General features: G+C 59.0%; 2 protein-coding genes across 4 annotated transcripts in view; one reads left to right on the top strand and one right to left on the bottom strand.

Moving 5' to 3' along the window:
* Positions 1–218: 218 nt before the first annotated feature.
* On the bottom strand, positions 219–16,207 carry ANO9 (anoctamin 9; the record flags this gene model as incomplete). Its single annotated transcript, XM_080618394.1, has 27 exons — positions 219–246; positions 1,035–1,147; positions 1,246–1,339; positions 1,531–1,647; positions 2,247–2,394; positions 2,591–2,743; positions 3,184–3,353; positions 3,500–3,597; positions 3,714–3,771; positions 3,965–4,076; positions 4,525–4,561; positions 4,632–4,796; positions 6,125–6,229; positions 6,603–6,685; positions 7,642–7,702; positions 8,131–8,227; positions 8,317–8,451; positions 9,632–9,714; positions 10,170–10,228; positions 10,728–10,777; positions 11,069–11,205; positions 11,418–11,534; positions 11,752–11,817; positions 13,058–13,299; positions 13,662–13,790; positions 15,798–15,915; positions 16,016–16,207. 27 exons carry the CDS (start codon positions 16,205–16,207, stop codon positions 219–221), a joined length of 2,967 nt encoding a protein of 988 aa, XP_080474520.1.
* Positions 16,208–21,107: 4,900 nt separating this feature from the next.
* Positions 21,108–25,444, top strand: part of PTDSS2 (phosphatidylserine synthase 2) — a 38,292-nt gene continuing 33,955 nt past the window's right edge. For 2 of the 3 annotated variants that reach the window (XM_080618468.1, XM_080618467.1), the window contains exon 1: positions 21,108–21,280. In XM_080618468.1, coding sequence (XP_080474594.1) covers positions 21,132–21,280 — 149 coding nt within the window. In that variant the 5' untranslated portion in view covers positions 21,108–21,131. Of the gene's footprint in view, positions 21,281–22,781; positions 22,892–25,444 lie in introns of those variants that run through there. The other variant, XM_080618469.1, reaches the window with a different exon arrangement.

Raw genomic sequence — 25,444 nt, 5'->3', positions numbered from 1 at the left:
AGCTTCCTGCTCTGCCACAACTGCCTTCCTCCGTGTGGAGGCAGAAATCATCCTGCTCCTGTGAAGCCACCATCACATTGTCACTTCCCAGCTCAAGTCCAAGGCCGGTCACAGCTGGGACACGTGGCCCGTTGCGCTGCTGCGGTGGTTCCTCCGCACCCACGGCACTGCCGGGCTGGGAGGGGGCTCAATCCGTGTTTCTCCTCAGTGAGCAGAGGCTACACCTCGGTGGAGTACTCCATCATGCTGGGGGAAAGGAGAGAGTTGTGGAAGGGAACCGGGTGACCGGGAAGCAATGGGGATTGTGGGAACAGGGTGGTTGCCAGAAATAAATGGAGAAGGAGTGACACACTGTGGAGAGAAGCCCTGCTTGGGGGAAATTCCTTCAGCAAGGGGAAGGCAGGGACTGAAGGCGGAACAGTGGGAGCATGGTGCTCCCTGAACACTCAGCTCTGCTTGTGCCTGCCCTTTGTGGTGGTAGCAGGGAACTGGTGACCATGAGCAGGGCTCAGCCCGCGAGGGACAGCAGCACCAGGGTGGCCCAGCCTGTGGCTCTTGGCTGCATCAGTTCTGTTTCCAGCTGAAAGACTTCATGTGGGGATTTTTAAAGTTTAAATAGAAAATTTGGTCAAAACTGTGTCTTGTTTTAACTTGGAGCTTTCCTTTATCTGAAGAAAAAGCCCAAGTGAAGCAGCCCCTTCCTCTGGTGAGCACTAAATGGTGAACACTTATCATGGGACTCATTTCACTGGCCTTGAGTGCCTAAAACCAGGCAACTGAGCTAGTGAGTGAAGCCACGGGCCCAGAGAGAGAGGGATTCTCAGCTATAAGTAATGCACCTCATCTTAGAAAGAGCCTGTTCTGCTGTAGCAGAGGCTGGTCTGGGGGCTGAGAAAGGTGATGGAGCTGCCCCAGGGGCAGGAGCAGCCCCACCGTGCCTGTGGTGGCGAGTGACCCCCTGTTGTGGGGCTCTGGAGTGCATGGACCTGATCTGCTGGAGGCTGGGCCCTGTGTGGACCCTGGACATCACCCACCTGAGCTCCTTACGGAGGTCGCTGTGTTTTCTGCCCAGGAACGTGTTCTTGACTGACAGGGGGACGTCGGGGATGTACCAGGCTGCAATGAGCTTCACGCACAGAGCCACGTGCTGCACAGAGCAAGGGGCAGTGAGGAGCTCCCCGGGCCCAGCTCCTTCCCCTGTCACCATCCTCCCCATTCACCCCAGCCTCCTCCCCGGGTGCTCACCTCAAAGAGGATGAGGAAGGCGAGCCGGGCCGCGAAGATGTGCCAGAACTGCGCCGTGTAGCTGTAGTCATCGGCATTCCTGTAGTCCCGGTACCTGCAGCACAGCCCCGTGGGTGCTGGCACAGGGCCCCCCCGTGCCCTGCATCCTGCCTCGGCTCCTCCATGGGACCCGAGAGGAGCTGCCTCCGAGCCCTCCCCACCACCGCCTGTTCCCTGGCTCCAGGCTGGGTGTCCCAGTGAGGGGCTCGGGAATGCTGCTGGGCGATGGCTATGGGCTGCTGTTACCTGCACTCTGTGATGTTGGTGACAATGCCTGGTGGCATCTGAGGCAGCTTTGTGTAGAACTCAAAGTCCTGGACGCGGAAGGTGGACAGGCTGTGGTTGATGTAACCGGTGGAGCAGCTGTGGGGGGACACGGTGGCTGTGGGTCCGTGGCTGCCTCAGGGGCTGTGGTGAGCCCCAACCCACAGCTCCTGTGTCTTCTCCAGCACACAGGGGTCTCTGATTGCTGCAGAGCCTGTCTGGCTGCTGCTCTCCTTTCTGTGGGTTCCCTGCTGTGGGGGTTCTCGGGTGGCTGGTAGTGTGGTTGAGCATGGGTTGTAGCCTTCCGTTCTGGGGAGCCAGCACCCATCTGAGGCTCTCCCTCCCTGGCTGCCCGTTTTCACAAAGCCTCAGGAAATTAATGTATCTGAGGCTTCTGTCCAGTTTGATGGACTTGGCCAGTGAGTAAAGGCTTGGAGGACAGAGGAGAGGGCACATGCAGGCACCCAGTCCTTATGTGATGCTCTTTCCAGTTTACCCACCAGAGGGGTGCTGTGAGCAAGAGGCTGGTTGGGATGCTGAAGAAAGTGCCAGCAGGGAAACACTCCCCTGCTCCCTTTCCCCCTATCCTGGTGTGGGGAAAGGCTCAACTGCCTCCTACCCCTGTGTTGATGACACTGAGGGATGCAGGGACACTGCAAACAGGGCTGCAGTAGGCAGGGCTGATGGGCAGCACTCACTCCACACCAGTGCTGTTCTCAGTCACGCAGGGGCTGTACATGTACTTGTAGACCAGCACGGGGATGAAGTCGGAGGTGATGGCGATCACCAGCCCATTCCCGATGACAGCCAGGATGCCGATGGCCTCCAGGACCAGCAGCCAGATTCCTGCGGGAGAGAAGCGGTCAGTGAGGCCCTGGGACAGCTCACAGCCACTGTTAAAGGTCTGCAGGGACTGTAGGGACAGGAGAAGGGATGATGAAGGGATGCTCATGGGCTTCATGCTGCGGAAAAGGCTTCACACTGGCACCATTGGCACCAGCAGTGGTGCAGGAAGGAGGGGGCTCCTTGTGCTCTGTCTCACCGATGTCGTTGGCCTTCCTGGGCACCATGCGCCGGTGCAGCCGCATCATCTTGATGGCATCCAGGTGGATCTCTAAGAGGTTGTTGCAGAAGGCCAGCAGTGGGGCGAGGGGAAAGGCGGCGACGAAGATGGTGGTGAAGCTGTACTGGATCACTGTGAGGGGCAGTGGGGTGCTGGTGTGCAGCCGCCACACCATAGACATCCCATAGGGTTTGTCCTGCCTGGTGGCTTGTGCCAGAGGGGCTTTGCAGGGGTGAAAGGGGGATATAGACCTGTCTTGGGGACCCCCACCTCCGACAGGGCTGTTGGAGAGGGGGATCTGTGGGGGTCCCACTGAGCACAGGTTGAGCTTGGGGTCACAGCCACTCGCTTGGCACTGCAGGAGGAGAGCAGGGTCCGAGCAGGGGCCCAAGGCCAGGCCATTGCCTGCTCTCTCATCTGGGGGTGATCTTGGTGAGCCAGGGCTGGTGGAGCTCGTCTCAGAGCTTTCCCTTGTCTATGTTTAGGCTCCCCATCATCAGGCTCTCTCCAGGCAAGGGGGACACGTGGTTCTGCACCCGCATCCCTCCTCCTTGACCCCCTGCTCCACGTACCCATCTCCAGGAACTCATCAAACAGGCTGAAGATGTTGACCTCATTGAGCTCGTAGTTGCTCAGCCACTGCCTCTTGCAGGGGTCCTCGGCCTCCTCTTCCTCCCCTAACATCATCCTCCTCTTCTTGGGGCGCCGCAGCCGCTTCCTGCGTAGCTGGTAGCATATCCAGCTGCAAGGGAGGGAAAGCTTTGTGCTGCCTGCAGCACAGCGGGGCTGGGAGGGAAGGAGGGAGCCCCTTCCCAGAGACCAGGGTTACTCCCTGTAGGAGCTGCCCGGAGCAGCAGGGAGCACTGCGCGGGCTGGAAGAGGGCTCACGGGTTGAGGAACTCCATCACGTTGCTGATGGTCTGCTTGAGCAGCATGATGATGGCCATCTGGATGAAGAGGTCGGTGATGCAGCCGCTGGGGTGGCACTGCGAGGGTGAGAGGAGAGGAGCTGTGCCTGCGGGCTGCGGCCAGGCAGGAGCTGAGGTCCCCATTGCCTCGCTGGGCAGTGGGGCAGGAGCTGTGGTGAGGGTCAGAGCATCACCTCCTCCAGCCTCCACTTGCCAGCGATGCGCACGTAGTTCCCTGGGTGCCCGTTGATCCTGGGCAAGGAAGGAAGAGCAACGTCTGCTGAGCCCCAGCACTGACGATGGGGACATCATCCCCAGGCTCTGATACAGACTTGAGGGGCTTCCCACACTCCCATGCCCACCCTGGCCCTTCTGAGGTCCCGTATGGGGTCCCTGTGCCCGTGGAGGGACCGGGCTGTCCCTCTGCAGCCCAGGCCTCACTCACCGCCCCAGGAAGAAGGCGATGTAGATGAGCGAGGAGAAGTTTGTGAAGAACTGGAAGGTGAAGATCTTCACGGTGAAGGTGTTCTCCCGCTGGGAGAAGGTCCGGGGTTTCTCTGCATGAGGGAGCAAAGCACAGGGACTTGGTCGCAGCATGGGGGGACCTTGTCCTGGCTGCCCCTTGGGTGCCACAGCAGCTCTTTGAGGGTTGGAAGAGTCCCTGTCCCTTGTGGAGCCCTCCCTGCCTTCAGCTGAGCCCTGTGGTGGAGCTGAGCCCAGCTCCATTGGGCCATGACTGGGGGAGAAGGGGCCCTTCAGCTGGGAGGACACCGCACTGAGCGCTCCTGCAGCCGTGGTGGCTTCCTGCTCCTGCTGGCTCTTGGCCCCATAGGGTGACTGCCCCCAAAGCATGATGTGGCCATGGGACAGCCCCCTGCAGCACATGGGGCTGCTGGCCCCAAATGGGTGCAGGAGCTGCCCAGTGGATGCTTTGGGATGGAGGAAAGGAAGGGGACAGGAGCCTGGCTGCATGCGGGGACCAAGGGATGCTACGCTGAGCCTTACCCAGGTCACAGAGGAAGAGTGCCACGCGCCTGTTGACCTGCAGGAAAAGGGAGGGTTGATGGTGGAAGAGCGAGGAGCAGCCCCGCTGCCCGTGTCCCGCTCCGCACCTTGCTCATGATGACGATGGTGAGGTAGTGCAGCACGGCCCCCGTCATCACGGCCACCGTGTTGGCCTGCTCGCTCAGGAACTCGGAGCTGCTCTGCGTGAACAGCGCTGTTGCCACCACCCGGTAGATGACGAGGGCGTGCGTGATGCCGACCAGCACCGCGATCTGTGCAGAGAGAATGTGTCCCAGCCCCCTGAGCATCACCAGTGCCTGAGCTCCATCAGCCCCCTGAGCACCACCAGTACCTGAGCTCCATCAGCCCCCTGAGCATCACCAGTACCTGAGCTCCATCAGCCCCCTGAGCATCACCAGTACCTGAGCTCCATCAGCCCCCTGAGCATCACCAGTACCTGAGCTCCATCAGCACCCTGAGCATCACCAGTACCTGAGCTCCATCAGCCCCCTGAGCATCACCAGTGCCTGAGCTCCATCAGCACCCTGAGCATCACCAGTACCTGAGCTCCATCAGCCCCCTGAGCATCACCAGTGCCTGAGCTCCATCAGCACCCTGAGCATCACCAGTACCTGAGCTCCATCAGCCCCCTGAGCATCACCAGTACCTGAGCTCCATCAGCCCCCTGAGCATCACCAGTACCTGAGCTCCATCAGCACCCTGAGCATCACCAGTACCTGAGCTCCATCAGCACCCTAAGCATCACCAGTACCTGAGCTCCATCAGCCCCCTGAGCATCACCAGTACCTGAGCTCCATCAGCCCCCTGAGCATCACCAGTACCTGAGCTCCATCAGCCCCCTGAGCATCACCAGTACCTGAGCTCCATCAGCCCCCTGAGCATCACCAGTACCTGAGCTCCATCAGCACCCTGAGCATCACCAGTACCTGAGCTCCATCAGCACCCTGAGCATCACCAGTACCTGAGCTCCATCAGCCCCCTGAGCATCACCAGTACCTGAGCTCCATCAGCCCCCTGAGCATCACCAGTACCTGAGCTCCATCAGCCCCCTGAGCATCACCAGTACCTGAGCTCCATCAGCACCCTGAGCACCACCAGTACCTGAGCTCCATCAGCACCCTGAGCATCACCAGTACCTGAGCTCCATCAGCACCCTGAGCATCACCAGTGCCTGAGCTCCATCAGCACCCTGAGCATCACCAGTGCCTGAGTTCCATCAGCCCCTGAGCACCACCAGCCCTTCAACCCTGGCTTCCTCCTTCACAGAGCTCATCTGGACATGGCCTCAAATCATACCTATATCATGGACTGGTTTGGGTTGAAAGGGACCTTAAAGCTCCTCCAGCTCCAACCCCTGCCACGGGCAGGGACCCCTTCCACTGGAGCAGCTTGCTCCAAGCCCCTGTGTCCAACCTGGCCTTGAACACTGCCAGGGATGGGGCAGCCACAGCTTCTCTGGGCACCCTGTGCCAGGGCCAGGCATAGGACACTGAGGTGCTGCTCTTGCAGCAGAGTGGGGCAGGAAGGAGGAAAGCCCATGTGCCCTAAAGCCAGGTCTCCTGTGTCCCCGGGCACGTACCATCACCAGAACCAGGAGGAGGATGATGGTGCTGCGGAAGTAGGAGTGCTCGTACTGCCGGGGCTCGTGCTGCAGGTTATTGATCAGCTCCAGGGCCAGCTCCTCCTTCAACACAAAACCAGGACAGAGCATGGGGATGGAGCCAGCAGAGCAGAGCCCGGGTGCTGGGATGTGAAGGGGTGGTTGTGGGATGAGCAGCACCAGAGGAGGACAGGGGTGGACAATGGACGCCCAACCCAGGCAGTGAGGCCAGAACTGGATGAGTCCAAGCCCTTGTGCAAGTGAGGTGGCTGCCATCTGCTCAGCCCTCTGCAGGGCTCTGTCTGTCCCAGGGCTGTCAGATGCTGGCTTTGCTGTTTGTGTCTCTGTTAGATGTTCATGTCTACAGAGAATGGAGCTGGGCAAAGGGTCCCTGTGATGGGGCTTTTCCATAGCTCCAGCAGGAGGGAAGCTGGAAGCAGGAGAGACGCATCCTCACCTCCTCCTCATCCCAGCGGTACAGGTCCCAGTCGGTGACCACTCTGGCTCTCTGCCTCTTCCAGAGCTCCAGGAACACGGTGGCTGTGGGGCAAGGAGGGAGTGCGGTGACACTGGGGTGGCTCTGGAGTCACCCCTCTGCGGGGTGGACATCGTGTTACCCCCTAACGGGACCTGGACACGCGGCACCGTGTGGGGTGGGGATGGAGGTGGGTGAGATGTCACCAGCCCCAGTGTCTGCAGGCACTGCGCATAAACCCGGTGAGCACTTTGCATGGTGCCAAGCACACATGTCTGGGTTAATGGACAATACCCGTCGAGTGGAACAGGCCATGATGGTGTTCAGGCTTCATATCCTGAGCTGTGCCTCTGTAAGCCCCTTTACACCCCCCTTGTCATGTGGAGTAACCTCCCTGAGCTCATCCCTGTGTAAACCAGCCCACAGCAGCACACAGACCCCATCCACGGTGCTCAGACCATGGGTGTGAAGGTGAAAAGCCAATGCCTACACCTACGGTGTTGCTTGTAACTGCTGTAGTAAAGCAAATGGGATGTGTAGCTGATAGGGTGATGGATGATCTCTAGGGTCCCCTCCAACCTAAACCACTCTCTGGTTCACATCAGCTCAGAGCACAGGGATCTGCTGAGCTCGTTCCAGCACAGCTGAGAGATGATGGAGCAGCCTGGGGAGGCTGATGAGGGTCTGGTGGCCCCTCCTCCCTGCAGCTGCCCCATAACACCTGCTCATAAAGCCTTATAAAGGCCATGAGAGGGTTGCTGGGGCTTTGGTGTAGGCTGTGCTGAATGAAGGGGGCAAAGCTTTCAGGCAGGACAGGTAAGGGAAGCTGGGGAGGTGATTCTGTGCGCTTGCCTTGTCTGGAAGGGGAGGGCATGGCCCTAGAAGTGAATGTGAAAGCTGCTGCTTGGTGAAGCTGCATTGGTGGAGCTGCATTGGTATCCCCTCTTCCTCCCCCTAAGCCACATGAGGTTGCTCCTTCTTTCCTGCGGTGTGCGCTTGGCACCAAGTTGCAGGCACCTACCCCAGATGGCCATGAACATGGCAAACAGGACTGTCCCCTCGTTGTCGATCATGTGGGTGACCTGGGGAAGAGCCAGGAACATGGTGATGGGTGCAGGGGCTGGGGTACCTCGGGGCTAGGGGGGGTCTCTCGCCACCCTGATCCCCTCAAGGCAGGCAGAGGTGCTGCAGGAGGGAGGGTGATCTGCAGGAAGGGGATGGACGGTGGGACTTTGTTGATGATGGAGACCATGATCTGCCTACTCCTCCTCCTCATTACAGGGGTTAGTGGAGGTTTCCTGTGTGTTGTAGTCGGTTTGTTGGGGTGGGTTTAGTTTCTGGTGGTTTGGGGCAGCACGAGCTGGGAGCATTTCCCATCCTGTGCCCTTCCCATTCCCGCCTTGGGGAGGGAAGGGAAAGGAAGTGAAAGGAAGGAAAAAGAAGGGAAGGGAAAGGAAGGGGACAGCCTGCCTCGGGAGGGAAGGGGCTGCCTTTGGAAGGGGCTGCGTACCCTGGCGTAGGTGCAGGTGTCGGAGAGGCGCCAGAAGGGGCAGTGCTGGTCGCAGAGCGGGCACATGATGGTGTCGTTGGCCTCGCAGATCTCCTTGCTGCAACGAGAGGAAGGGGCAGAGGGGAGCAAAGGGGGCGCCAGCGGCCCGGAGCCCAGCGGGATGCGCCCGGCATTCCCGAGCCTTACCTCACCTGGCTGGAGTTGAACACCGTGATCCCCGCCACGAACACCAGGAGCCCGGCGGCAGCAGCGATGCCCAGCAGGAACGTGTACCAGCCCAGCCAGGCGAAGTACAGAGCCACCTTCTCCCCGAAGTACCACCTGAGGGGACAGCGGGGACCACGGGATGCTCACAGCCCCAAGGGATATCCCACGGGATGCTCACAGCCCCAAGGGTGAGGGTCCAGGTGTGGCGATGCCTGTGCGTGCGGCTTGGGATGGGGAGAGTCAGCCCGGCTGGAGAGGAGCTTCAGGATGCAGGGGGTTGGAACTGGATGGTCTTAAGGTCCTTTCCAACCCGAACTATTCTGTGATTCTATGCAGCATTCCCAGGGGATTTCAGCAAGGAAAAGAGCTGGGAGTCTCCCGGTGACCTTTTGTTTCCCTTTTGCTTTCTTTTTCAGTGTTGTCCCGTCCCCCCCCGTTAATCTGCCACAGGGGAGCTGCTCTCACTGATATGAAGGGGATATGGTCCCATGGGTGCTGCTCCTGCCTTTCCATGAAGGAGAAGGGGAGATGCCTGTGGGACCGATATGGGCCAGGTCGGAGCGGTGGGAATGATGAGGGACCAAGCTGCAATCAGTGCCTGCAGAGCAGTTCTGGATATGCCAGGCTTGCAGGGGGTGCGGGCTGTGGCGACTCAGCCCCCCTGCGATGCTGTTCCTGCCTCCTGGAGGCAGTATCCCGTTAGTTCTGGTGCGGGTCGGAATGGGTGAGGAGGATGGTAACTGCTGATGGCTCTGCCTCCGCTCCTCTATTCCAGGGAGTTCACTTCCCACCAGCACTCAGAGGCGGTGCTGAGCACTTCCCCTCCCTTGCACAGCCCACTGACACCGCAGGGATGTGCGAGTGCCTCTGTCCTCCTTCCCCAGCCACCGGCTGCTGCCTCCTTCCCCTTTGAGACAAGAGCCGTGCTCTTCCCCCAGTGCTAACGTGGCTCCGGGAGCCTCTTGTCGTGCCCGAGGCCCCAGGTTCAGCCTCTGATGCTCTGCTCCTGCCTCACCTTCCCTTTGATTGTGGTTGGAAACCAAACGAGCTCATTAAACCCTTGTGTCTGTGGGGCTGTTTGATGCTGCAGGATGAGCAGATGGAGCTGGTGCCACAGGGATGGCCCCTGGCAAAGAGCTCTCAGGCTTTAGAAGGAGCCCAGTGCTTGAGGGAAGAGCTAGGCTCAAGCTAATGATGCAAAGGGAAACAGGAGCCTGGCAAAGGGCATAAAGCTCCTGGGTTTCAGGTGGGACCTTTGGTTGAGGGACACTCTGTGCCTCTGCTGCTGCGTTACCTGATCTTCTCGATGGGCTGGTGGCAGAAGATAACTCTCCAGCGAGCCCATTTCTCGTTCAGGAATTCGCTCAGCTCTCCTTTCTGGGGAGCAGAGAACTTGGTTGGACACAGGAACATCAGGAGAACCTCAACAGCCGGGCAAGGGATGGAACAAAACGGCCTCAAGCTGCACCAGGGCAGGTTTGGATGGAGCTGAGGAACAATTCCTGCCCCAGAGGGTGCTCAGGCATTGGAACAGGCTGCCCAGGGCAGGGCTGCAGGCACCGGCCCTGCAAGTGCTCACACACCGTGGAGACGAGGCCTCAGTGCCATGGGTTAGGGGTGGCCTTGGCAGTGCTGGGGTAAGGGTTGGACTGGATGAGCTTGAAGGGCTTTCCCAGCCTGACTGATTCCATGGCTCTGTGATGCCCAGGCTGCCGCTGGCAGCTCTGTTGTGCCCTCATCCAGATGCAGCCCTGGCTGACCCAAAGGTTCCCCCCGGTTCTTGCTCCTGCACCTCCCGTGGCCGTGCCCCATCCCCGCGTGCTCGGCCTCACCTCGTGCAGGGGAAACGCTGCCTCGAAAACCTTCTTCTTGATCAGGTCCCGCAGCTTCTCTGGAGGCAGAGCGGGGGGGGTCAGTGGGGCTCTGCTCTGCTCTGCCAGGCAGGAGCACCCCGGGCCTCGGAGGGGAGCAGACGGGGAGCCTGGGAGAGGCTGGGATCAGCGCTAATCCCTGCAGATGTGGTGCTGCGCCGCGGGCGGTGCTGGGCTGGGCTGGGAGCGAGCCAGGAGGGCTCAGAGCCAGGGAGCCAGCGCCCCGAGAGCCTGCTTGTACTGGGGTGAATGCTCAGAGCCAGCACCCTGAGTGCTCATCCCGGGGTGCCAGGGAGGGACACCAGGAGCAGCGATGGGCTTGGGGAGAGGGAATAGGGGCTGAAGCTGGGTCATGCTCTCCCGATGTCCCAGCCTCCGGGTGCAGCACAAGTTCTGTGTCTGAGCTGCACCCTGGCTTTGTTCCCCCTCTGCATCCCCCTGGGGTGCTTGTGCCCACCATGGGGCAGGAGCCTTGTGCAGATCCCTCCGAACATCATCCCTCCAGCCCCATTCCCTTACCGAGTTCAGGCGTCACCGTGTTCTGCAGGATGAAGTTCACGATCCGTATCCTGAGCAAGGAGGAAGTGTGGTTAAAGGCTGCTCAGGGGATATGGGCACTTGTGCACTACTTGCACTACTTGTGTTGTGGGGCCCTGGAAAACCAGGGAGGGAAGGGAGAAGGTGGGCACCAAAATCCAGGGAAGGAAGCAGGGAAGCAATGGGAATCCGACTGTTGGGCACTGGCAGCTTTGGCTGTGGGATGTGGAGGTGGCTTTGTGAGCATGGAAAGCCGGGCACTGCTCAAGGGGAATGCTGGTGTGGGGAAAGGGAAGCACATGGTGCTGGCAGTGAGCACCCACCTCGTGGTCACTGCTACGTCGTGGTGGCTATCGGGGCTCTGCTGCCGGCTGTCAGGGTTCCTCAGGAGCCACTGGTACTGCCGGAAGAGGAGCTTCGGGGCACGGACTCCATAGAAGAGCTTCTGGTCCTCGATTTTCTAATGGCAGGGAGAGAAGGGATGGGAGGAAGCTGCAGGGATGGGGCAGAGCAGGGAATGGGGCAGAGCTGCAAGGGCCCCTTGGGCAAGCGGTTCCTTTCCCAGCACTGATGGGCTCAATGGTTTGGGTCTCTCCCATCTCCTGGGATGCAGGATCCCAAACCAGGCTTGGATCCTAGGTACCGTGACAGAGCCAAGTGCCTGTTCCTCACCTTGATGGTGAACCCCTTCTTGCTCAGCTCATCCAGGAACTTCTTCCTCTTGATCTCCCTCTCGCTGCCCACTTCATGGATGTCGCTTACCAGGACAAAATCCCACTTCTCTTCATCCTGCCATAGAAACCAGCAGGGAATTAATGGGGTGGCAAGGGGAGAGCTCTCTATGCTCCAGCCTCTCGGGGGTTTGGGGCTGGATCATGAAGCCCCTGGGATGGGGAATGAGCAGGAGAATGGGGATGGGGAAACAGAGGCAGCTGCTGCCTTGGCACTGCCCCTCTCCCCTCTGGGCTGCGCTGAGCTCGCTGGGTGCAGAGGGAGCAGAACTCACCAGGGAGGGGGAAGATTCCACATCTTCCACGGGAAAATCCCTCCAGGGAGTCAGCAGGATCTCATCCTGGGAAGAGAAACCCAGCGGAGGTCTCAGCAGGCTCCGTGTCCGGGCACGGAGCAAACCTCTCCCTGCGGATGTGTGCGTGACCTCGGGATGCCCAGAGCAGAGCCTGCTGCGGGCATCAGGACCAGGCTGTGATGCACCAGAAGAGAGCCCGTGCAGCTGAATCTGCATCCCAGCGTCAGCTGGAGACCCGCCGGCTGCTTCCCTGCGGGTGCCCAGGGAGGGGGTGAGAGCAGGTTTGTCTGCAGCCTTCTCCCATACGCTCCTGTCTCCAGTCTGGGGTGTTCCTGAGCCAAATCTGGCTCTGTACTGGGGATCCTGGATGAGTGCTCGGCCTCCTCTTGGACTCATCACGTCCAATGTCTGCTGCGCACTGTTGCTGTCAGGGAACCGAATGGGAGAAACCCTCCCTCTGCTCTGGACTTTGCTCCTTCTTGTTTCACCCAATGCCCCAGTGTTTGTACCTGAAGAGTGTCAGCGCTTGGCCCCTCTGTCCCTGCTGCAGTGGCTTTCACAGCCCTGTATTGGGGTGCTCCCGTCAGCCAGGCACTGTCGGGGTGTTGGTGTGAGTGGGAAAGGGAGTTTTACGTTGTGATGACGGGACATCACACATCCAGTTGTGCTGATGGGAGAGACCCTTCAGGCTGCAGCAGAGCAGGAGGAAACGAATCCATGGGAAATGCCGTGGATGCCTCTGTCTGTGGCCAAGGGGCAGAGGGGAGGGTGAGCTGCTGGTGCTTGGTCAGCCTGAGCACCTCCTGTGAGCTACTGGCCCCAAAGAGAAAGGGGTGAACACGAATGCTCCCCCTCGCTGCTGCAGGCTCAGGCACCCCGGTGGTGTGGCTCAGAGGGGGCATGGAGCAAAGTGCCCGCTGTGATTTCCCATCCCGCTGCTGAGGGATGCTGCACTGAGCACCCTTGGGTGGCCTGGGCCCGGTGGGCCCCCAGAGCTGGGACACAGCAGCTTCAGACCGCTTTGTCCCTGTCCTCAGTGCCTGCCTCCCCTGGTGTGATCTCATCACGTCTGGTTCTGCAGCCACAGCTCCCTCTTGGGCAAGAAGGGATGGATGGGTCCAACCAGCCCTTCAGTGGATGTGCAAGAGTGCGTCAGGCTCCAGATCCCAGTGCCTGCAGTGGGGTTGGTAAGGACACGCTCTGTGGATCGTGCTGGGAACAGGGCAATGGATCCTGTCTTAAACCCAGTATTTTGGGGGGGTGTTTGCAGTTCTCTGTGGCTCACGATGCGGCCGCACGGATGGGCTCCTGCTCCTGAGGGCACCCGGCTGCAGCGCAGAAGCAGAACGGAGCTGCCAGGGGATGGGGGTATCGTCAGTGTCAGTGCGGCCACCGAGGACACCGTGACCTGAACCGGGGCCGGGCGGACGAGTTCATCCGGCTGCGAGCTCTGGTGCAACCGTGCCCTGATGTAAGATCTGGCTCCAGAGCTTTCACTGGGGAATGAGGCCGTGGGAGCAGCAGGGACTGGGATGAGGGGAGGGATGAAACGCGCCCTCCCATGAGGATCTAGGACCAGGCATCACCCAGAGCAAAAGAGCCTCAAGGAGACGGCAGGGATGAAGAGGGAAGGGGGCTGCTCTCCCCCAGAGGTGCTGTTCAACAGGAACCAGAGCTCCTCACTGCTAAAGGCACCCGATCTGGGTCAGGATGGGGGTGGTGGGGGGTTAAAGTGCATCCTCTGCCCTGAGCAGGTTTTGGGGTTGGGATAATTGGGCTTTGGCTTGCGTTGGTCTCCTCGGGTGGGTAAACCCATGGTGGGTGCAGCAGCTCCATGTGCCTGGCTCAGAGCCCCTCTCTGGGCACAGTGGGGCAGATGGGAGCCTCACTGGGCTCTGCCCCATTGCTGCAGCTCTGCTGCTGGTGCTGATCTATCCCATTCCTGCCTGGCTGGTCCCTGTCAGCCTCATCCTGCCGGGATTCCCTGCTGGGGCTGCCGGTGCGGAGGGGAGCCCACCCTTTGGGAACAAGGGGTTTAAGGTGTTCTAATGCCACTGGGGTCACCTCGGCACCACTGCCCTGCTGCAGCTGACCCCAGCAGCTCAAGATGGGCTGCATGGACCTGCTGGTATCAGCTTCTCTTTCAGGTGACCCCCAGCTCCACCACCTACAGCACGGTTCCCTGCTCTGGAGCTGAAGCATCCTGACCAGTGCATCCCATTCATGGGGAGCGGCGGATGGGATTGCCAAGGTAGGCTCACAATGGGATGTATCCAGCCACGGGGCTTTGTGCAGCCAGGCTGGGCTATTGGAACATTATCCCCAGATCCCTGATGGAGCTGCCAGCCCCTGCTTGTGCCTTGGGATCTTCCCTGAGGGCACTGGGGCTGAGCCCGCAGAGCATCCCCAGAGCATCCTCCTTCACCAGCACTCCCAGTCATAACCTGCTGGTCCCTGACCTGATGCAGCCAGCTCCTGCCCTGCTTCTCCATGTTCCTGCAGCAGCAATCCCTGATTTCTAATCCCATCAGGGACCTGGTGCATTCTGATTTTCCAGTCAAACCCCAAGAATCATAGACTCATAGAATAGTCAGGGTTGGAAAGGACCTTAAGATCATCCAGTTCCAACCCCCCTGCCATGGGCAGGGACACCTCACACTAAACCATGGCAGCCAAGGCCTCATCCAACCTGGCCTTGAACACTGCCAGGAATGGAGCATTCACAACCTCCCTGAGCAACCCATTCCAGTGCCTCACCACCCTCTCAGTAAAGAATTTCTTCCTTAGATCCAATCTAAACTTCCCCTGTTTCAGTTTGAACCCGTTACCCCTTGTCCTGTCACTACAGTCCCTGATGAAGAGTCCATCCCCAGCACTGGGATGCTGCTTGGGCCACCCATGTACAGATCTGTAGGTGATAAGGATGTTAGGATAGCAGGACCTGGCATCCCTCTGTGTTCCCACAGTGATGGGATTTAGTGCCTGGTGCACAGGGCTGGAATTGGGCAGGAATCTGTGGGTTGTTTTCAGGTTAGCACAGGCCACCCCCAGTGCCCAGCTCTGCGAGGTAACCGGTAAACCCTGCACAAGTGCAGGGTGGGATGTGCAGCCCCTGGTGATGGGAGAGCAGCATCGCAAGCAGGTTGGATCCATCACAGGGCAAAGGCAGCTTTGGACCGTGGCTGCTTGGGCAGGAGCCCAGCCTGCTCTGGGGCTGGATGTGGCTTGGAGGCAGCTGAACCCTGCAGCAGGGGTCGGGGTCCCTCATTCTCCCACATCCATTCACTCTCCTGTCCCAGGGACCAGGACCCTGCCTGGTGATGGCTTCACTCCGCAGCACGGGGCAGGTGGGTCGGTTCCATGTGCAGGCAGGGCCACCCCTGCTTGGAGCTGGATAAACCCTGGACTCTAATCCCTGTTATCACTGAGGATGGGGCCTTTCCCTCTTTCCTGCCCTGGGGCTGGAATTGTGCTGTGCAAAGGTGTGGGAGAAGCAGCCCGCACAAGGAGAAGCAGAGATTCCAGTGTTAAAGAGGGTTTCCCTGCCCCGGAGCAGGTTTCTCTCCTGCTCTATCAGGGGGTCATTGTCCCCCATGGTACAGACCAGGTACCCCCTGCCCTGTGCGGGGTTGTCGGATCCGGGGAAAGGGGAGCAGGCACTCCTGGGCTGGCGTACACTCACCTGAGTGAGTAACTCAGGCAATGCACCCGGGTGGCATCTCCTGTCCTTGTTTTATTTCCTAACCGGGGACCAGGGAGGGTTTGGGTGGTTCCTGTCACCCACACCGGGATGATCAAATCCCTCTTGTCTCAGGATGTGCGTTGTGAGCGCTCAGAGCACTTCCAGCTTAGCTCATCGTTTCCCAAGAAACGTGTCAGTCTCATGGAGCAGGTCGCTGACACACGCGGTCATTCACGAGCTGACGCACTCTTGAGTCTCCCTGCCTTTCTGAATAGGAGAAACCCACACCTTGTCTTTTCAAGCTAAAGAAACAAACCTCATCTCCCCTCTCCCCTTGCTTTACTTGAGGGGCTCCTGAAGCCTCTGGGGCTGTCACCTCGCTGCTGTAAGTGCCTCTTCCTGGCTTTATACAACCTAAAGACCCGGTCTCGGTCCAAACCATCTTCTGGCACCTCTGCACTCTAGTGCCAACACATGGGGCCATGGGTGACGCTGCGGCACCTCGGGTGTTGCGTGGGGCAGTGTACAGGGGGTGGCAGAGCTGGCACCGCACACCCGTACCGCCGTTATGGTGGGAATGAGTTCGCTCGCCGGGAAGAGGATCGGGGGCTCCGTAGGGCTCAGAGCGCTCCAAAGGCTGAAAGCGGGTGCGCGGCAGAGCCCGAGCCCGCTGTGCCCCGTGTGCCCGGGCTCCGGCTGGCCCCGCGGTGCTGCAGCCCCCCCGGAGGAGCGGGTCCCGTGTCCTACCTGCATGGCGGAGCGGAGCAGAGCCTCCCTCCTGGCCGCGGGGAGCGCCGCAGGGTCCCGCGGAGCCGCCGCTCCCTGCCCCGGGTCTCACCTGGAGCCCGCAGGGATTCGGCTTCCGCGTGCGGCTGCCGCTGCCCGGCCCCGGGCGGGAGCAGGAGGAGGAGCGGAGCTGCCGGAGCCCGGGGAGCGCCGAGCCCGGGACCGCCCCGCGCGGAGCCTGGGGGCGGCCGGGCCACGGGGGAGGTGGGGTGAGAGGATGGGGGGAGCCGATGGGATGAGGCCAGGGTGAGTTTAACAGGGCAAGAGGCAGAGCCTGGGCTCCAGGTAAGGGAGGAGGCTGCTCCGCGGCTTTTCCACCTGAGTGCAGCTCCCTGCCTGCCTGCCTTGGACCGTGCCTGGTTTGCTCCGCACCGCTTCGGTTCCTTCTGTGGCCTCAGAATCCTTCTGTGAGCCTCGGAGGAAATGCGGCTTCCTGAAAGGACTGAGCAGAGACCGAGGAATCCTTCCTCACACCTCTCTGGCTGGCAAAGCCCGTGCTGGAAGTCCTGTGCTGTTCGTCCCCATGTGTAAGAGCTTTATGAGGGGCGTGAGGGTTTGGTGTCATTGATGACAGGAACATCTGGAAGTGTTTTATAGCCCTTGAGAGCCAGAATCTCCTCCTGCTGGAGAGGGAAGCATCAAAGTGCTCCTGCTCCCCCACATCCTGTCACTGCAGGTAGATGGGAGTTACTGAAGGACCATTGCTGCAGGCTCTGCTTTCCTGATGGCGTTTGTGCTGGGATGCTGGGGCAGCCACTGGGTGCTTTGCACCCTGTGCACAAAGGCTTGGTCCAAGTGGAGCCTTCTACGGCTTGGAGCAGGGCAGGGCTGTTTACACAAAGGGTGAGTGAAAGGTGTTGTGTGTAAGCCACGGCTGGCAGGACTCCCCATTGCTGCGGGCTGCCCTTAGGTAAAGTCAGTCCCGGACGGCAATCCGGCTGAGATTCCACCGGGAAGGGCAGTGCTTCCTGAACGGTGTTCCCGGTCGAGCCAGCACCACTGTGGCTTTGCCAAGTGCCTTGACCAGGCTCTGAACCAGACCTGTGAGTTTAAACAGGGATAAAGGAAGCCGTTTTCCAGGGTCCTGCTGTGGGTAAGGAAACAGAGCAGGGGAAGGAGCAGACAGACCTTGAGCATCCCAAAGGAGACCTGCAGGGCTGGCCAGGACAGGGAAACTGCCTTTATCCCTGGTGTGGGAGAACGTGTGTGCCTGCCCTGTGTGCCTATCCCTGTGTGCCCAGGGATGGAGCAGAGCCTTGCGGCATCGATGCTGCTTTCCCTGTGTCCCAGCAGAGACCTTTGCTCCATGGGCGCTGCCAGGTGAGGCAGGATGGGGCGAGGTGTGGGACACTCGCGCTGCTGCTTCCTCCTGCAGCTCTGCCGTGCCAGGCTGGGGGACTCAGCACCTCCTCGCATGGGCCAAGAGGTGAATGTGGGCATCAGGCCATGGTCCCAGAGCTTGTGGGCTTTGTGGGGCAGTGGGGAAGGTGAGTTTGTGCCTGCAGGTGGGCTGTGTCCAGTATTGAACGCTGCAGCAACTCTCATGGTGCTTTATAGATAATAGAATCAGCTCAATTGGAAAAGAGCTTCAAGCTCATCCAGTCCAACCATTCCCCAGCACTGCCAAGGCCACCCCTAACCCATGGCACTGAGGCCTCATCTCCACGGGCTGTGAACACTTGCAGGGCCGGTGCCTGCAGCCCTGCCCTGGGCAGCCTGTTCCAATGCCTGAGCACCCTCTGGGGCAGGAATTGTCCCTCAGCTCCATCCAAACCTGCCCTGGTGCAGCTTGAGGCCGGTTCCTCTTGTCCCATCCCTTGTTCCTTGGGAGCAGAGCCCACCCTGGAGCAGACAGTGTGTTTCCCTCTGTTTAGAAGGAATCTGGCTTTGCCTTGGCAAGATTTAGCTCCTTTGCACTAAGGCAGGCAACCAAACCGATGGGGTTCCTCTTTTGGTGCTTTCCTTCCCAAGCAGCCCCTCCACAATGCGCTGCCTCAGCAATCACTGCTCTTGGGGCACTGGTGCTGAGGACACAGCTTGGAAACCCCGGATCAGGGAGGAAGATGTTGTATCTTCCAGTTTACTGGTGGAAAATCTGCTTAGTCAGGAAGTGTGGAGCTGTGGTGCATCCATTGCAACCACAACCCCTCTGTAAGCAGCTGGAATCATTGAAGGTATCACCCTGCTCTGCTGCTGCACCCATGATGTGTTCCCATCCTCATCCATTGTGGCATCACATCAGCCCAATAGACCCCAACCGCTTTGGGCCGTGGTGACTGCACCGGGTGAGCTGGTGTCAGTCCCGGCCCCAGTAACCCCAGCTGGGTGCGGGGATGGTGGTTTCGTGGTGGTGCCCATCTGCATCCCTCCTGACTGATGCTTTCTGACAGCAGCTGCTCTTCCGGGTGCCCAGAGCTCGCTGCGAGCCAACGTCCCACATTTAGGATGGTGATAAAACATTTATTCACTCTTTTCAGTTCCCAGCATCTTGGGTTTTACTTTGTCCTTTGCAGGAGAAGGGTTTAATGGGTGTTGCCTTCCCCTGTGCATAGAAGGACATGAAAGCAGAAAGACCCTTCAGGAGAGGAGTTCAGATGTTTCTCAGCACCAAACCGCAGCTTTGATTGTTGGGGCTGTTTCCCTGAACCACCTTTGTGTCACTCACGAACTGGTTTGGAGCAGAGGTTCAGGGATGCTGTTGCTCCAGTGAAGGTAGGAGCTGGCTACGAGCCCAGTACTGGAGATGCCCTTGGCCACTACAGGACTTTGCAGTTTGGTTTGTGAGCGAGTGTACGAAGTGGTGGGGAAAATAAAGAGGAACGTTTCTACTTTGTCTTTCCCTCCTCATTTGGAAACCATCGGTCAAAAGCAGCTACAAGTGTCTGGGAAGCCTGCTGAATACACTGGGAGAGAGATGAACGTAAGGCTTGACTCCTGCCTGCGGGGGGAAGGGGAGGGAAGAAAAGCCTCAAGCAGAAGGCAGTGATGCTGAACCAGCGTCTGAAGCCTGACTAATACTTGCTGAGCCTGGTAGGCTTCAGGATTGATCCGGTAGAGGCTGCTCCCCAGGAGACAGTAAAAAGCCCGTTGGGGAGCAGCAGCAATGAGCAAGCTGCCTGGGGAGGCTCTGGCAGCGGCATCGCTGCGCCCGCACCCGCTGCTCCCAGCCCGGGGGGCTGCTGCCATCGTGTGGCCATGGCTGGTACGTGCAGGCACGGGAACGGCGCCTCGTTTCTAACCCCGTGTTTCTCTCCCTGCTCCTGCAGGGATGCTGGAGAGGAGCCCTGCATCAGGGACTGTGGAGATGGGACAAGGGGTGATGGGTTCAAACGGACACAGGGGAAGTAAGCTCTGCTCCGCGCAGGAGATCCCACGGGACGGCAGGAGGTATTGCATGAATTGGTTGGGGACACAGGAGCAGCACAATGCCCTGGGATGTACCTGGAGAAGCAGCTCCACCCCGGCTGGACAAATCACTGCCAGCAAAGCACTCGCACATTAGTTTTGCAAAGGAGAAAGTGGTCAAATCATCAATGTCCATCACAGAAAGAAGCAGGATCTGGGAAAGCCACGGCATCAGGATGGAGCTGGTGGGAAAGCGCAGTCTGAAGCAGTTGAAAGCCACACAACAGCCTGTGAAGAGCACTCAGCCCTGAATAATTCAAGGATTGTGTGTAGGATGGAGCCATTTACTTTAATTTGTGGTTTTCGATTGCTTTTGCCAAAAGATACAGGATTTACCAGTGAATATTGCTGCAATGCTGCTTCAGCGTGCAAGAGCCGGGTCTATGGGCCCATGGCACCACACTGCCTTTCATAGCTGAAAGGAGGTTTTCTGTGTTCATTCCCCCCCCTCCTTCCTGGTTTCCTGGTGAGAGAAAGCAGAATTTTGTGCTTTTTTGGACAAAGCAAATTCCTGATGGCTCCAACAATGGCGTTTCCAGGTTTCAGAAGCTCAGGTGTGCTCACCAAAGGTCACGTTGGGAGCTCGCGGCAGTGGAACGGACACCTTAGGCTGTCAGCACACCTGAATCCATCAGGAATCTCAATCCCATGGCGACGGCTTCCCTCTTCCCACCCTGTTTTGTGTTGTCAAAGCAGTTCTTGAGCCTCCATCTCAGGCAGTGCCGGCCATGAGGGGGATGAGCAGCTCCTGAAGTGAGTTTATGCATTGATGGAGCTGCTGGAGCGAGGCCAGAGGAGGCCATGGAGCTGCCACGAGGGCTGGAGCAGCTCTGCTCTGGAGCCAGGCTGAGAGAGCTGGGCTGGGTCAGCCTGGACAAGAGAAGGCTCCTGAAGGGGAGACCTGAGAGCAGCTCCAGTGCCTAAAGGGGCTGCAGGAAACCTGGAGAGGGGCTTTGGGCAAGGGCCTGTAGGGACAGGCCAAGGGGAATGGCTTGAACCTGCCCGAGGGGAGACTGAGATGAGCTCTTAGGCAGAAGCTCTTCCCTGGGAGGGTGCTGAGGCGCTGGCCCAGGGTGCCCAGAGAAGCTGTGGCTGCCCCATCCCTGGCAGTGTTCAAGGCCAGGTTGGACACAGGGGCTTGGAGCAAGCTGCTCCAGTGGAAGGGGTCCCTGCCCGTGGCAGGGGTTGGAGCTGGAGGAGCTTTCAGGTCCCTTCCATCACACACCGGTCTGTCATTCCCTTGCTCAGGACGCGCTGTGTACGGCCCAGAGGCCGCGCCTCCCCGCGGGGAGCTGACACCCGGCGGGCGATAGGACCCGGCGGCGCCCCAAGGGGCGGAGCATCCAGCGGGAGGGGGCGGTTGCCGCGGCAACAGGAGACGCCCCGCCTGACCCCGCCCTCCCGCGGGAGCGCTCTGCGCTTGCGCGGGGTCGCGCGGGGAGCGTGCCCCGCCCCGCCCGCCGCCGCCGCGAGCCCCGGTGACGCCATGAGGCGCGGCGAGCGGCGCGGGCCCGGTCCGGGCCCCGGTAAGGCCGCGCTGGAGGAGCAGAGCCCGCAGCACAACGGCCCAGGCCCCGGCCCCCGCCGCAGCACCGAGTCCGAGGTCTTCGACGACGGCACCAACACCTTCTTCTGGTGAGAGGCGCCCTCCCCCTCAGCTCTCAGAGCCTGCCGCGGGAGGGGTGCGGTGGGGACACCGGTACCGAGCGGGGCCGTGGGGAGCTGCGCGCGTTGTCTGCAGCTCCCGTTGCTCCTGCGCTGAGCCCCACGCTGTGTGCAGGGGTTGTACCGGTGCTGCGATGCTGCTCGTCGGTGTTTAACAGCGGTGTGGGACCGAGCGTGGCAGCGGCACCGCCGTCCTGGCCATGAGCCCTCCAGCAACCCCCCCGGGGCGGGTTCTCTCAGCAGCGGGTGCTTTGGGGGGCTCTTGGACACCATAGGAGCGCCCGCTCTGTGCAGAGCCCACCGTGCTTGATGCCTGTTCTCTTATGAGCATGGTCCCTCACTGCAAGAGAGACCTTGAGGTGCTGGAGCGGGGCCAGAGCAGGGCAGCGGAGCTGGTGCAGGGCCTGGAGCCCAAGGGTGATGGGGAAGGGCTGAGGGACCTGGGGGGTTCAGTCTGGAGAAGAGAAGGCTCAGGGGGGACCTGATGGCTCCCTACAACTGCCTGAGAGGAGGATGGAGCCAGGAGGGGCTGGGCTCTGCTCCCAAGGCACAAGGGATGGGACAAGAGGAACCGGCCTCAAGCTGCACCAGGGCAGGTTTAGATGGAGCTGAGGAGCAATTCCTGCCCCAGAGGGTGCTCAGGCATTGGAACAGGCTGCCCAGGGCAGGGCTGCAGGCACCGGCCCTGCAAGGGTTCACACCCCGTGGAGACGAGGCCTCAGTGCCACGGGTTAGGGGTGGTCTTGGCAGTGCTGGGGAATGGTTGGACTGGATGAGCTTAAAGCTCTTTTCCAACCTGGTTGGTTCTGTGACCATTTGTATGGGCTCCGCCTTCTTCTTCCCCTTCCCTCAACCTTGGAAGAAGCCTTTTTCTGTCCAGTTCTTTCCTGTAGCCCTGTAGAGAGCTCAGGTTGTGCTAAAGCCCTGCTGGTCAGGGGTTCTGTATGGTCCTGGGGCATGCTCAGTGCAGAAGGTCACTGCAGAAGCCATGACTGTTTGTTAGGCCAGGGAGCAAAACAGTGCTTTGTTAAACTTGGTCCTTGCAGGAGGGGGTGTGCTTGTACCTGGAGAAGCGCTTCTAAACCCCATCTTTGCTGGAGTTGTTGCAGAAATGCCCTTCAGCACACGTGTGTATACTCATGCAGAGGTTTCCTGTGCCTGTTAACCTCACGTCCTCCTTGCCTAAGGAAGCCAGGCTGGCACTGAGGTCCCTTGTTGGAACATGAGCTGAGGGTGATGTGATTTGGCTCCTGTTTGACATTAAGGAGCAGCGGGGGGAGGGTGCTTGGCTCTCTCCCTGCCTGTCTGGGCACAAGTGGAGCAGAGGGTGTTGATCTGGATGAAGCTGCTGGTTCTGGGTGATATTTCTGCTAGTACAAACTGCAAAGGAGCGCTCGGATGCTGCTGGGTCGCAGGGGGCTCTGCACAAGCCTGACATACGGAGGTGCAGCTGAGGACATCCTTGTCTTGAGGGAAGAGGAGCTGTCTTGGAGCACCCGTTAGCGTTGGCACATGTAGGCTGCTGAATACCTGGATCCTGCCGAGCCTGCGGAGTGGAGCCTCTTTATAAATGGAAAATGGGTAAAATGGTCCTTTTCTTCCTGCCTGGCTAAGGTGGCTCTTGCCTGCTGTCTTGTGGTGCCTTAAAAACACCTGATGCTGGGTTTGTTCTATGTTTTCCCCTTGTTGTACCTTCCTGCTGTGGTGGGGCCGTCTGCCCCCTGTGCAGGTTTGTCCTCAGAGGCTGTAGCAGAGGTTCATTTGCCCCCATTAATACTTCTTTTGCAGGTCCAAGTGCTCCAAGGAGCTTCCCCTTTGCTAGGTCATCCCTTCCCGAGGGCAGCGAGGGCACGGGTGTTAGCAGGTTGTCCCTTAGCCTCTCTGCCTGCTTGCTTTCCCCCAGCAGTTTGTGTCACTCGTGCTGGCAGCAGCAGTTTAAAGCTTGTCAGAGGTTCCAGGCTTCTCTTGTTGTTCCCTCAGACCCGTGCCCGACAGCCCCCAGTGTGTGAGGGACTCCTTGGTAGTGACTCAGTTCTGACAGTGGCTGAGAATAAAGCTTATGCAGAGGAAGGATTTATCCCTGTGTCCCTGGGATTCCTCTTGTGCTGTGTGTTCGAAGGTGCTCCTGGAAAACGGGAGTGGAAGGCAGTAGGTGCCCTCTGCCTCCAAAGTGTGGAAAATGCCTTTTCCCTCTGAAGTTCAGAAGCTGGGATAAGGTTTCCTGCGTAGCTCAGTTTGGCAGATTCAAGAGCCCGGGGTTTGTAGACACTGTCAGGAATCATTCCAGAAGTGGTTCAGTTTGCAAAGGGGATTCTGCTGCTGTAAGTGCAATCCTTGGGAGAAGTGGTGCTGCAGCTGCCTGCTCCATGTAACTCCTGCTCAGACTTGGAATGACAAGTTATGTGCTGTATAATATCTGTATCTCTAATACCTAAACCTGGAATGACAAGGTACATGCTATATAATTCATAGTCAATCTTGATCACTTGAAGCTGGGCAATCCTGTGTTTGAGCTGTGAGGTGAGACTGCTCAGCCAGTGTATCCTGACAGCTCTTGTGTCCCTGGGAAAGGCACCAGGAAGGAGCTTTATGGAGCAGGTTGGTGGTTCTCTATCTTTATCCCTGAACTCGTTTCCAAGCATCGATCCCAGCTATCAGGAGCTGGGAATGCCAGGCCTGCCTGGCAAGCTGTGCTCTGGGCAGTTCCCTGTTGTTTCCAGTACCTTTGATTGTTTCTTGCCTGTCTGCTTCCAGAATCAGCTTCTGAGCACAAACAAAGGGGCTCTTTGTGGCCGAGATGTTGACTCTCAGTTTTTGTATTGGGTGAGCACAGTGGATCTGATGTTTTTCCTGAGCTAGCCTGGGAAAAGGCCTGGGTTGGTTGGTTTGGGTTGTTAAATGCCCCCACACAGAGCGTTCTACAGCATCCCTGTGGCTTTGCTTCTGTAACCGGGACAAGAGCGAGTGCTGATGTGTTACAGGTCTCTGCTATGGGACTTTGCTCTGTGCAAGTGCATGCAGTCCAGGCTGGGTTTGTTACTGTGAGCAGGGACTGTGGCAGATGCCTAAAGGCAGGGAGGAGATGGGTGCCTGTGTGCAGAGCAGCTCAGTGGAAGGGTGACTTGCTTTATCTGCCGCCAGCAGTGCAGTCAGTGATGGATGCAGAGCAGTGCTGCAGCCCTCCTGCAGAGAAGAGAAAATGTTCCTCCCCTCCCGGCAGCGAGTGAGAGGCAGCACGAGCTGGGGTGGTCTGGGGTGTTCTGTGCCAGCCCAGCCTTGGGTTACCCATTCGGGATCACCCACTTAGACATTGCGGGTGCTTCTCTCCTAAATACCTGTGTGCCCCCTGATTGCTGGGTGCATTTCAGAGCTTGCCTTTAACCCAAGCCTGTGTTCCAGCAAGGCGTCCAGTCTTGATTTAGAGGTGTTGGGAGCTGCCAGGCAGATCAGTATCGCCACATTACGATGTGACTCTGCTTTAGTTGCTTTTGCTAAGCTATACTTTAATTTGAATTTAATTACCTGTAATGTCCTCTGCCGGTTATTAATGTGACCTGTCTCTACATTGCCATTCTGTGGCTATGGTGTCGGTCATGAGGTTCTAGTGTGACAGCAGAGACCCGTGCAAATCAGGGAGTTTAAGGAAAAAGGGAGATAAGCACAAACCCAGGGAAGTGGTGGTGGGAGACTCTCTATGGGCTGATACAGCTTTGTAGGAATTCCTTCCGCCTGGTTGGTGCAAAAAGCTTGGAACATGCAGCAAAGGAAAGGGCCTCTGCCTGGGTGCTTCGGTTTATTTGGAGGAATCCTTCCCGATGGCCAGCACAGGGACACTCCATTGGGAATGAGGATCTGTGTGTGCAGACCAGCTGGGTTTGGAAATACAGCATTGGGAATCACAGAGTGGTGAGGGCTGGAAAGGACCTTGAGGTCACCTGCTTCAGGGAGACTGGAGAGCTCCGCTGCACTGGCTGCAGCACTTCCAAGGCAACGTTCCTCATGCTCATGGGAAGTGTCCTGTGTCTTTCCCACTGCAGAGGCTCTGAGGCCATCGAGGCTCTGTGTTTGCTGGTGCACTCCTCAGCATCCAACCTGGGGAGAGCTGCCCTGGTTGAGGTGCGTGGGGCCAGGGCC

The sequence above is a fragment of the Psittacula echo genome, assembly GCF_963264785.1.
Source record: "Psittacula echo genome assembly, chromosome: 5".
Taxonomy (NCBI): Eukaryota; Metazoa; Chordata; class Aves; order Psittaciformes; family Psittacidae; genus Psittacula; species Psittacula echo.
Note: the sequence above shows the minus strand (reverse complement) of the source record. Positions and strands in the feature narration are given on the sequence as shown.